This window comes from Pholcus phalangioides, unplaced genomic scaffold (genome assembly GCF_987345545.1).
Source record: "Pholcus phalangioides strain wild (caught in Gottingen) unplaced genomic scaffold, Ppha-v1.0 ptg000011l_1, whole genome shotgun sequence".
Classification (NCBI taxonomy): domain Eukaryota; kingdom Metazoa; phylum Arthropoda; class Arachnida; order Araneae; family Pholcidae; genus Pholcus; species Pholcus phalangioides.
Genome location: NW_028301604.1, coordinates 54996471 through 55009644, shown reverse-complemented (window position 1 = coordinate 55009644; position 13174 = coordinate 54996471). Strand labels below are relative to the sequence as shown.

The 13174-nt window shown below is 37.8% G+C and overlaps 1 protein-coding gene across 2 annotated transcripts in view; it reads right to left on the bottom strand.

Annotated features, from left to right (window-relative positions):
• HisT (Histamine transporter) overlaps positions 1-13174 on the bottom strand; it is a 66284-nt gene that overhangs the window by 32523 nt on the left and 20587 nt on the right. The window contains exon 2 of one of the 2 annotated variants that reach the window (XM_089239722.1): positions 4493-4634. In XM_089239722.1, coding sequence (XP_089095848.1) covers positions 4493-4634 — 142 coding nt within the window. Of the gene's footprint in view, positions 1-4492; positions 4672-13174 lie in introns of both variants that reach the window. The other variant, XM_089239721.1, reaches the window with a different exon arrangement.

The following is a 13174-nucleotide window of genomic DNA, read 5'->3' as shown; positions in this document are numbered from 1 at the left end:
GACGTCACAAGCTTCGCCCGGAGGCCTTGTTTTATATAGGTGTTGATTCAACTCCTAAGTGAAACGTGGGTTGTTCGAACCAAAATGCACTTGTCAATGCTAAAAGACAGGCTCTATTCATTTGCCCACGCTACAACCCTGTTTAGGTTGGTGTAGACTCTAGAGCGTAGTTTCCCCAACCTTTTTATCCCATCGCCCCCTTATTCAAAAATTTTCTCCTATCGCTCCCAATGCAATCTAACCCATAGGATCCTATGTTAAACCCGTAGCTTCTACCGCTCCCCCGGAACATTCCAGCATGCCCACATTGAGAATCTAGAGTCTAGACTAACTCCCTATCGCTTTGATTCCGATTACCCTCATTAGCTTCACGTCAGCTGCGAATTTGCTAACAATTCTACCCCTGATCGGGTTTATCGATAAAAAGTGAAAAGTATGGGGCCAAAAACACTTGAGGGACTCCACTTATGACACCTGTCCAAATAGAAAATTCCCCGTTCACCCTAACCCGTTGTGATCCATCTTTCGACCACGCTTCTATCCAATTCAGCAAGTTGCCCCCCATCCGCGTAAAAACGCTTCAAGAGTTTACCACGTTGGACCCGATCGAATGCCTTCTGAACATCGAGATTTTTGCCCTTATCCAAAGCCTTAGTCACGTGATCATAGAAGCAAAGGAGGTTGGTTACACATGAATTTTCCTTTCTGAACTCATGCTGATTATCCGACAATACATTATTCTCGCCAATCCACTTCAATATTCTTTTGATAATTTACAAAATTTTCAAGAGGGAGCTCGTCAAACTCACTGGGCGATAATTGGACAGCTTATCTACTACCCTTTTAAATATCGAAACCAAATTAGTAACACCGACTTTAATTTATGCGGGCAATAATAACTTTTACATCCTAAGTCGTAAGGATTTAGTTCAGAGAAACACTGGAAGGCTCATTTCTTTGCCAATCTCTAATAAAACACTCGATACGTATTCCGAGAAAAAAAGCAGGCAAGAATAACACGTAGATTCTTCTTTAAAGCTTTCAATGCCAGATTTAAGTGAAGCAATACGAGAAAATCTTAATACAAATTTATGTGCACCAGTTGAGATTTTTTGAGGGAAGAAATGAGAAGTTTTCGTTTACAATAAACGTGGTTGAAAAAACCACGGAATTCCAGAATACTTTGTCAATCCACTGATTTCACGCCCGTGATCCGGCTAAAAACAGAAAAATAAATCGATAATTTTTTCCTAACTCCCATGCTAAAGTATTCTGCAAATCTTGAAAGTTTGGAAGATTCTGAACAGTCAAGAGTATATATACTCAAATAGTATTTAGCTATTCTATGCATAGTTGAAACAAAACTTTGAAATTGAAGTTTCACATTTTTCGATTTTAAAAACACTACTTTTCTTGTTTATTTGACCTAATGCCCTATGGGACGACCCTGAGTGCATCGATCGATATTTTGTTCGAGGTCGACTGGATCTACACAACTTCTGACGCTGTTACGAACTTCGAACAAACTTGAAACTATTTTAGCGCTGAAAACTTCATTGATGTTTATTTTGGCTTATGATGACTAACACGTTAATTTGAACGAATTATTCTTTATACAGCTGTTTTTTACCTATACGATGCTCACAAAACATTTGATCAGTATTTCGTCATTAATCTTTCTGTTTATTACAATTCTTTAAGCATCGTAAAATGCTATATCTTTCGGTCTCTCTCCCCCCCCCCCCCCCATCGACGAATTTTCCAATGTTCTTTGCAGAATCCTTTTGCCGCGAAAAAGATTAGTTCCCAAACGAAATTTTGTGTCATTCTGGAGATTAAATATATCTCCAGATGACCTAGTGTCAGTTTTATCATGGCCCCTGGGTACAGCTAGCAATAAAACGAGTGGTTCGGAATGAGTTAAAATAAAAAGAGCTCGTTTGCAAAGTGATATCGGGAGGGAAAAGTGACAGCTTGAAGCACTTATCATTCGATTCCACTAAAACCTATAACCTTGGGTAGATACAAAACGTATGACACTTAACTGTTCGTCGGTTGCGGTACTGATAGAATCAAACTTGATGCGTAATGTTAGTAGAACTCGCTTTGTACTCGTCATACGAGAATATAAAATAAAATTAAACTAAAGCAAGGCCGCAACTAGGTACGAAAATATACTTTGTCCGAGGCATTTTGCTATCGTAATGTTGAAACTAGTGGTTAAAAGAGAACAAAAGGCGAATTCGGCGTCCGTTCCCTCAAGTCCACTTGCCCTTCCCTATTAAATGTAGGGCCTGATTGGGGCATTTGCCCAGGGTCCCGTATTTCATGGGGGGGGGGAAGGGAAAATTTACTATATATTTTCTATTCATATTTTTATACATTTTAGATTAGAAAATTTTTGAAAGTCAAATATTTGTCCTTAAATCCCATTGTATTTTTTTCAAACTGCACATTAGCAAAAATTCTATCAAATACATGCATAGATTTCCACAAATAAGGTAACATTTTCCTGCCTCTTGAATTTGAATGCTTCTGTCTGACTTACTGATGTGTGTAAGCATTGGATAACAACTTCAGGGATGTAGTCCAATGATCCACGCAGCGGTAAATCTTTCAGCAACGTGTTTGGGAACAGTAAAAAAAAATAACAGGCAACAAGTGCTTCTAGTAATAGATGCAAAATGTATCCACAAACTTAACTCAGGTTGTTCCTTTGCATGAATCATTAAAAGACTTCGCACATGTTTTTGACAGTTTCGCACGGTGTGAAAAATTAGCATAGAAAAAATTATGAAGCTCTTAGAGCAGTGTTTCTCAAAGTGTGCATCGCGGCTCCTAGGAGTGTCGCCAACCTTTCTCAGGGGCATCGCGGTGAGCTGGAGATATTCATTTGTGTGCCTATTTATGCTTTAAAGTGGTTTTATAAATATCTGCTTGTGCGGAGCTGCTGATGAACTATGAATTGGGCTACAAAAGTTTGGGAACCACTGTCTTAGAGTAGAGAAAACAGAGTAAAGACCCATAAATACTAAATGCAATTAACTACACAAGAATGTTTTAATTGTCACTATGTTGTGTCTTTTTTCAATTTTACCCTACAGTGCCCGATTTTTTTTTTTGAGCCGATAATTTTTTCCATAGTTAATGAAGCGCATAGAAAGCCGGGAAAATGTTTAAAAAATCTATTTTGAATAATATTGCTTATACAGGGTCTTAAGGTTGTACAGAGGACGTAAAATCACATAAAATAAATGCACTGAAGTAATATTACTTTCCAGATATATAACTATTTTCTTTTCACAATATGAATCGCAAAGAAGAAACTCGGGTTGCAAACTTCAACGTAAAAAAAATGCAAACAAAGCATTATTTTCAATTTTGCAGTGCATGATTTTCTTTTTTGACAGGTTGCAGAAGATCTACATTTCTTTTTTTCTTAATTGAGAGTTTACTGCCAACTATAACTATGAATGATTTTCAAACGAAAAAAAAAAATGGAATAATGAATGTCTCAAACATGAAGTTGCCAATTGGCAACGGAAAAGAAACACTTAAAATAGATGTTGCCAATTGGCAACAATATGCACTGTAGGGTAAACATCTTGCTGACCGTAATGTTTTATAAAACATTAAACATGAAAACTTTATTGTTTAACCATAAATCCTCAAATCTACATGAAGTCTAGATCCACAAAATTTTGCAGATATGTAATCTTACGGCCGTATTCATCAACAAAGTTTAAACTGCAATCGAAGGTGAAAGGATTGAAGACCGAAACGGATTGGTTAAATTGAGGATTTTAACCAATCCATATCGATCGCTTATCCTTTAACCTGCGATTGTAGTTTAAACTGTGCTGGTGAATACGGCCGTTACACATTTTTTCAAATGAACTTATGATTTCCTTAGTTCAGGTTACTGACAACGCTACAAATAAAAAATGAAGTTAAAAGTTCAGAAGAGGCATTTCTTGAAATGTCGAGACACCATCACCCATAACAAATGGTTCGTACTAGAGAAACATCTTTCTCCGTATCAAAAAGGAATGAAATCATCGGTTCGTGTGTAAGTCTTGTTCAAGGCAAGTTTTCATCTTTTATTGTGCATTAAATATATAGTAAATAATAAATGTATAGCAAAAATTGGATTTTTTGATATTATCTATGATTTCACTAATATGAGTGCAAAAAAAAAATTAATGTATTGCATGAGTTGTTACATTTTTCATTTAAAAGTGTGCATATTACTTTTATGCCTTCATAAACATGTATTTATTGACGTACCAAACTTTTTTTGACTAGTCGAGAGGGGCGGGGCAATACTCGCTTTGCCTAGGGTCCCCCCAATCAAGTCAAAGTCGGGTCCTGGTTAAAGACTTCGAGATATATGTTTGAAACATTCTCAATGTATTATTTAATACAATTTAAAACAAAACTTTTTCGTTTTAGGTGCTTAAGAAACATTGAGATCGATATGAAAATATTTTACCTGATTGCCGAACACTCCGACTGCGGTAGCACGAGAAACCTCCTGAGCGCTGAACCAAACGCCAGCAAGTTGTGGTGGGATTCCCAAAATGAAGATTTGAGAAATAGCTACAATGCTCTGCCCAATCATAGTTACAAAAAATCTGTCGGGAGAAAGGCTAAAACATTTCACCCACGATCCTGAAAAACATTTTACATATTCTTAAACGAAAATAGATACCGAACATCAACATTTTATATGTCATTTTTGTGTGGTGAGGGAAACTTTTTTTTCTTCATTCTCTTACATCCAAGTTGAGTAAATAAAGAAAAATTAAATAAAATCTGTACAGCTATGATAACTAATCACAATTTCTTTTTTACTGTAAAAAAATTAGTCTGAAAGATAAATAGAAAATTACGTATATTGAAACTCAAAAGATAGGCTTGGGAAAGTAAAAGAAAATTTTGTGCCATATTTTTATAGTACACTGAGGAAATGAACCACATCAACTCCTCAGCACAGTATTTGCTCATCTTAAACTGAAATGCACCATAGTTTCTTTAATTTTTTGAAAATCAATTTAGTTTGCCGCGAGAACGAAATGGTTTTCCTCAGCCCAATACATCAAGGAAAGATTTTATCTGGATATTGTACCGAGATGAATTTGAAAGGAAAGGTCCGTCTTCACCGGGAATCGAACCCCGGTCCTCTTGCAATCCGGGCAAACGTGCTATCCACACACCTCGAGAGACACGGCTTTGCTTTCCTTATACAGTACATGCATAATACGCACTGCGGTGCTTGCCCAGATTGCAAGACCAGGGTTCGATTCTTCTGGTCGAGGCCAGTAGACTTTTATTTCAGAGTTTATCTCCGTATAATATCCGGAAAAATAAGTTTTTTTTTCATTTGTTGCGCTCGTAAGTATTCAACTGCTTTTAACCCATTTGTACCCGCTGTATTCAAATTAGTAGTTTGAGGATTTGGCTTTGTATAATATGTTAGCCATGCAGCTAAATCTTGTATATTTTAACACGAGTAGATGACATCCCCACTCGGAGATTGGCATCGAAAACATTTTCGAGAAGGCATTTCTAGTTTAAAAATGAACTCTTGAAATTGGTGTCTTATTATTTCGGGGTGTGTACTTTTGTTTTGCATTTTATGTTATCGACACTATTATTTTCATGTAAGTGATTCCTTTGCATTTGATTTAGATTAGTTTAATATGAATAACTAATACAATTCAATTTCGTTTCACTTTAACTTCTTTCCAAATAGTCATATTTTGCTGTCTTTAATTGAGGACACCTGTCTCGTCCAGTGTCATATTTCCTGTTGATGTATTTAAAAAATCTCTTCGAATATTCTTTGATTGGTGAAATTTCAACAAAATACCTTGATATCGAAATGGAATTCAAAGCGCATCAAGGTGCTGACATAAACGGGTTAAATGATAGTTCTCACCGAAATATCTTCATAGCATATCAATGATATTTAGTTGTAAATAGCACCGTGCCTCAAAAATTTGCAGAATGTAATGAGACTATAAACAAAACGAGATTTTTAGCGCAACGGAACACTTGATCTTAATTAACAGCTCTTGCGTAGATGAAAAAAATTCAATAACAGCACCTCATCCAAAGCTTTTTCTGCATTTATGAAGTTGCGGAGTAGGCAGAATTTGTTCTTTTTAAGCAATTTTCAGCGACCAAGGTGGTTTAAAAATCAGAAAAAATTCCAAGACCAACCACGTGATGCAAAAATTATAAAACTGTACTCGATGGTAAAGTTAATTCTTTGATACTTTCAAACCCTTCCAGCTCGAATCTATCAGTTCGTGGATAAAAAAAAAAAAAGTAGACTTTTTAATGCTTATTTTTACGGACAAAATTTTATAAAGCATAACACCATTAACATGAGTGGATAATGTGCAGCTCTACCACTTGAAATTTATATGTCCGAGATAATCTTGGGAAGAGAATGGCAGGTCACGCAAGCCCGAGCACAGCTCAGGTTAAGCCGGGAGCTGAAGTGGATTTGAGTTGAGGCCCCGGTGAAAGAGAACACTGCGCTCCTTAAATTAGAAAAAAGTGTAAAGTTTGAGTTTTCCGGGGCCCTTCAGAAGTCAGGGCACCCGGTGCTCCTGCCGTTAAATCTGCCTCTGGCCGGGAGGGTAATAATTTTTAATTCAATCCTTTCAGTGCCACATTATGAAAAAATGAAAAATATGTAAATTTTTTGGTAGGTCGTTTTAGTTCCAAGTCCTAGAAATCAAAAATAAAAGTATACATATATTTCTAAAAATTAGTATACAGCGAACTAATTGACGTGATACTTCAAAGCAGTGGTTCTCAACCTTTTTTGCCCGTGGCCCCCTTTCAACCCCTTCTCATTCCTGTGGCCCTCCCTTGCAACCATGATTAATTTCCAAAGCCTCCCCCCGTTTTCCCGCTGGAAGATAGTTATTAAAATATTGCTTGAAGTATAAATATGTTCGAATTTAATTTATGAAAATAACGAAAAAGTAAAATAAACAATGCGGTACAGTAAAACAATGATTTAAATGAGATTTACATCATTGTGAAAAATCTGATGAACTGATGTCTCGTGTTGGATGACAATCTACCTCCAAGTGGCTTTTTGTTTCATGATGTGGCCTCTCTCACAGGCGAACGAAGCAACGGTGAGTTGGCTCAAACGCAACACAATATTTCACATAACACGTAACAGTCCGTACTTAATAAATGTAAATAGCACACAGCAAACAGGGGGTATGACATTTTTACAGGCGAACCGTTGATCCTAGAGCTATTCAATTCCAATTATAAAAAGTTCTAATCGCAAAAATCGTATCGTCCGATTATAAAAAGGTTTTCAAATAACGTAGTACTCAGCTATGCCACTCATGTTGCAAGGGGTTGTAGTTTAAAATAAAAAAAAATTAAACTTTTTATTCAGTTCCCGTGCCTAAAAACCCAATTAGAAAGTTGTTGCCCCGTCTCTCCTTATGTCGACAAAAAAATTCACGTTCTAAGTGCAATATTCACTGAGATATTCGAATTCGGAAAGTTGGGGAAAAAACAGCTCTAAATGCAGAAAAACCATTTTACCCAGTTTGTCCCCCAAATTTTCTCCGTTTTCCGAATATCTCAGTGAATATTGCACTTAGAAAACATGGAATGTTTTGGTTTGCATCAAGAGAAACAGAGCAACTACTTTCTAATTAGGTTTTGGGGCACACAGGGAGTATAAAAAGTTATTTGCCATTACAGCCCATTGAAACATGAATGGCATATCTGAGTACTACACGTTATTTGGAAATTTTAATTGGAAGTGTACCTCTAGGATCAACGGTTCGCCACTAAAATGCCATACCTCCTGTTTACTATGCACTCTGTGTGTATACATACACACGTAAAAAAGTTTTAGATGAAGTATTCCAAAAAGAAATTGACCCTTTTCCGCCAAAATAGTTCAATTTGATGTGAAAACACGTCTTTCCTAAAGTTATAAGAGACTAAAAGAAAGGGTAGGAAAAAAAAGAATGGCCAAGAGGGGGTCCGGTTGTCAGTAAATGCCTCCAAATTCCACTTGTGCGCAAGGGGATCCACGTCTCTCAGTGAGAAGTCCATTTATAAGTCAACACACCTTCGGAAATGTCGGGACATTTAATAACAGCTTTGAGTGCAAGTGAAAAATTAAAAAAAAAAAAATAAAAAAAATTGAAGACTAGATAAAACGGGAAAAAATAGCGCTACGGGCGGGATTCGAACCATGAACTTTCCGGTTACCTACGATTCTGCGTCGTCGTACCAACTGCTCAACAGTTGTTGCTCTAGCCGTTAGTAATTAAATTTATCAATTCTCGAACATCTATTTGTCTAATGAGCATACATTCTCAGAATGGACACAGTAATCGCGAGCGCTAGACGTCAATTTCTCTCGGATATCCATTTATAAGCAATGGGGGGGGGGGGAGATTTGATAGGGCCCCAAATTGTTGATCAATAAAACAGCAATATTTTTTAAGTTATTTCCAAATTTCATCGAAACGGGGTTACGCATGAAAAATTTCAACGAAGATTGTAAAAATGGTAGTTTGACGAAAGTGACTGATGGAAACAATAACGATTCAATTAGAAACTTTTAATCAAACTAATTTTTATGAATTGCCATATTCAAAATTAGTGTTACGGATTTTTCTATTGATAGTCATTTCCATACTAATTCCACATGTTGCAATAAAGATTTTTCCTTTCCTTGTGACTGCAATTGATTTTTATCCCGCTGAAAAGTTAAATTTTTACTTTACCTTTTTACAAGAAAGATTTTGACGCCTTCGAAATTTATTCAAGCCTGCATGATTCACGCAGAACTTGGTAATGTTTTCAGATGAAATTTCATTCGGGGGCATATTTATAAGAGGGCGGTTGCCCCGGGTCCCTCTTAGCAGAGACGGACTTCAGGCTCTCTACGTATTAGGCATCACTAATTTTGCCGCCACTTTAAGAGAGAAACGGAATATAAGAGCATCTCAATTTCTTTTTCCCGAAAAATCATGTCTCTTAGCTCTCAGTTTTAAAAATGAAATCCATCTCTTTACTATATGTTCTCTAAATATGGTCTTGAGTATTGTTTCAGACGCACACCAATAACAAATACGAGGTCGTAAATATTTTAAACTGTACTTGTTAGACTTCTCATTGTGACAATTTGTTACCGATCGATTTTATTCAACAATCTTATTGCGTTGATAAAGTTGACTGTTGCAGAATTACAATAAAAAGCCATGGCATAACCATGCCCCCCCCCCCCACATCTAGGGCAGGATCCCTAGACTGGAATCTGGCAGCCCGAAGCCAGACTTTTCACTGGTTCCTCTATACAGTGAATTGCATGAAAAATAATTGTCCCGTGCCCTATTAGCCCCATCCGTGTGGAGGGCCAGAGGTGCGGGACAGTCTTAAGAGCACCGTGGGTCACCAGGTTTGATTTTTCTGCGGCCCTACCAGGCAAATTTACATGTATTTTCGAAAATTTCATCTCGTTTCTGTGACGCCCTTCTCTTGGGTGCCCGGGTGGGTCCATGCGTTAAGATGGTCCTCCATGGATGCAATATGTAAATTCTCAGGCACTTCGAAGTTGGCACAAGGGAAAAAAGATCCGATCTCAATTGTTTGCGATATTTTATACATTTAAACGAGAGAAACCAAATCACAGAAGTAGTTTGTGTGCAACTTTGATCAAAGCAAAAAACTTATTTTCGAGCATAAATGATCGCGTAAAAATTTAGAAAAGCCACACACAAACACAAGACAGATAAAAAACAGGTTTGCTTTTTCTCGATTTATCATTGGAGTTATACACTGAAGAGCCAAAAAAACTGGTTCACATGCCTAATATCGTGTAGGGCCCCCGCGAGCACGCAGAAGTGCCGCAACACGACGTGGCATGGACTCGACTAATGTCTGAAGTAGGTAGTGCTGGAGGTAATTGACACCATGAATCCTGCAGGGCTGTCCATAAATCCGTAGGAGTAAGAGGGGGTGGAGATCTCTTCTGAACAGCACGTTGCAAGGCACCCCAGATATGTTCAATAATGTTCATGTCTGGGGATTTAGGTGGCCAGAGGAAATGTCTAAAGTCAGAAGAGTGTTCCTGGAGCCACTTTGTAGCAATTCTGGATGTGTGGGGTGTCGCATTGTCCTGCTGAAATTGTCCAAGTCCGTCGGAATGCACAATGGACATGAATGGGTGCAGGTGATCAGACAGGATGCTTACGTACCTGTCACCTGTCAGAGTCGTATCTAGACGTATCTGGGGTCCCATATCACGCCAACTGCGCACGCCCCATACCATCACAGAGCCTCCACCAGCTTGAACAGTCCCCTGTTGACATGTAGGGTCCATGGATTCATGAGGTTGTCTCCATACCCGTACATCAGCTCGAAGCAATTGGAACCGAGACTCGTCAGACCAGGCAACGCGTTTCCAGTCCTCAACTGTCCAATGTCGGTGTTGTCGGGCCCAGGCGAGGCGTAAAGCTTTGTGTCGTGCAGTCATCAAATACACGAGTGGGCCTTCGGCTCCGAAAGCCCATATCGTTGAATGGTTCGCACGCTGACACTTGTTGATGGCCCAGCATTGAAATCTGCAGCAATTTACGGAAGGGTTGCACGCCTGTCACGTTTAATGATTCTCGTCAGTCGTCGTTGGTCCCGTTCTTGCATGATCTTTTTCCGGCCGCAGCGATGTCGTAGAGTGAAATTTTTACCGGATTTCCGATATTCACGGTACACTCGTGAAATGTTCGTACGTGAAAATCCAAATTTCATCGCTATCTCGGAGATGCTATGTCCCATCTCTCGTACGCCGACTATAACACCACGTTCAAACTCACTTAAATCTCGATAACCTGCCATTGTAGCAGCAGTAACCGATCTAACAACTATGTCAGACACTTGTTGTGTTATATAGGCGTTTCCGACCGCAGCGCCGTACTCTGATTGGTTCCATATCTCTATTTGCATACGCATGCCTGTACCAGTTTTTTTGGCTCTTCAGTTTATTATATAGCTTCAAAAACGCCAAGTTGTACGTTTGGCAGGATTTGGAAGCGACGTCATCAACTTCTCACTTCAACTTTTCATTTCAAACTAATATGGAGAAAACACTTCTCCATATTAGTTTTTCACAAAGAATCGCATGTGTAATTATTGGGCAGTCGATAGTTACCACCCTATGTATGTATATATATATACACTCGTCTGGAAACCGTATAATGATGTAGCGCGAGCTCATGACAAATTGGATAAACACAAAAAAATTATATGCTTGTTTTCGTGAAGATCTTAAAATTTGATACTTCAAGGGCTAAATTTCATCTTTTATTTGCTCAGATCCTATGGCAGGCATTGAAATATCCAGCCAACCAAAGGTCTAAATTTTTTTTCATTGATTTGTATTCATGACCCTGTCTTAAAGACCATATTGGCTACCCTCTTCAGCATGGAGTAGGGGAGGTTAACAAATATTCCTAAAAACAGGGAGGTATCTTCTCTCATCCTCCCTTTTTATTTTTCTAGCAGCAATAGCACTATTTCTTTCCAACAGAGGCAATGGATTGACACCCCCCTCTCAAGTCATAAAAAATACCCCGCAGCAATCATTGTTTGATTTTCTGATCCCAACAGGCCATTCAGTGTCTGGCTGAGGATAGCTTTGTGCTACCCTAGATGGTTATTTGTCTGCAATTGCTTGAGAATGATGTTATGGACAAACTTTCATTCCCGCCCCCCTACTTCTAGGATTACATATAGTACCATCAATAACCAGCATTCAAAAGAATGTCAATGAATGGTCAAGAAATCTTTGCCTTTTTAATATAGCAGCCCTCTGTGAATGAAAAGTCTTGGAACACGGTGTATAGACATTTCCGCACATTTAAGGACAAATCCGCGAAATCCATTCCCGCACTTGCGAAAACAAACGCCCTTCTCGTCTTTCTTTGTTTTTTTATACCCGTCTCTTCCCTACCATAAATGGACCGAAGTTATAAGGGGGCTGTATCCACGTGAAATTGTGCCACTGAAATTATCTTTCATGCATTCCATAATGTGTAAACCAAATCCAAAGATCAGAATGCTTATCATGGGTTTGAAAGAGGAATCTAAATGCAGTGACTTCCTCATGAGTAGAGCAGAGATGGATTTAGAGGGCAAAAAAGATGCAAGAGGTACACTAAATTGGACACACATTTCAAACATTCTACTTGATTATGAAAGCACGAAAGATGTTAAATGTTTGAAGTCCCTAGTTTATATTGCAAAATTAAACATTTTTTTAACAGAATTTTAGTATCAAGAACCAGACGTGGCCCAAGCTCTGTACCGCAAGGGATAATTTTAGTATGTGTTTGAACACGTAATAACTGGAAAATGGAAAATTATTCTATGAAAAAATTATTACACTTCATAGTTAATTCGATTTTATTAACCATGTTTCTCTTTTCAACCGAAATATTCTTTATGCTTTTTCATTATTAATTCGAAAATTATTCGGTGGTATAAACAAAATATTTTGCAAACAAATTTCCGATTATTATTTAACCGTTATTTCTTACTTAGAGCTCCGAATTTTTTTTCCTGCGTCATACAAATGTGCTTTTGAAAAATTTTGAAGCAAGGTTGTTTCAGACGTGAAAGTCAAAATTTTGCATTTCACACTATTTTCCATTACAATATTTATGTTGAAAATTTAAATTCATGTTATACGCTAAATCAATAAGTGTGATAAATTTTAGGACGTTTACACCTTCAAACGATTTATTCCAGAGGAAATCAGCGGAGTGACAAAACTGTTCATTTGAAGAAAGTTTTGTAAAACATTTTTCTTAAAGAAAATTTTGTAAACAATGTGTGATGACTCCTTATCAACAAATATTCAGATTTCAAAGCGATAAATTATCGGTTAATTTCATTAGTTAATTCTGATGTGCTAAAATGTGCATTCAACATGACTGATGTCTAGTTGGAGAAGTTATATATTTTAAGAAGTTTTTTTCACACACACACGTGGTGCCTCTCTCCTACCAACAACTGAGGCATCGTGTGGGATGGATTAACACCATCTATAGCAGAATGCCTCCGCACGAAACTCGTGACGTCATTGAAGGTCATCACCTACAGCCATTAGATC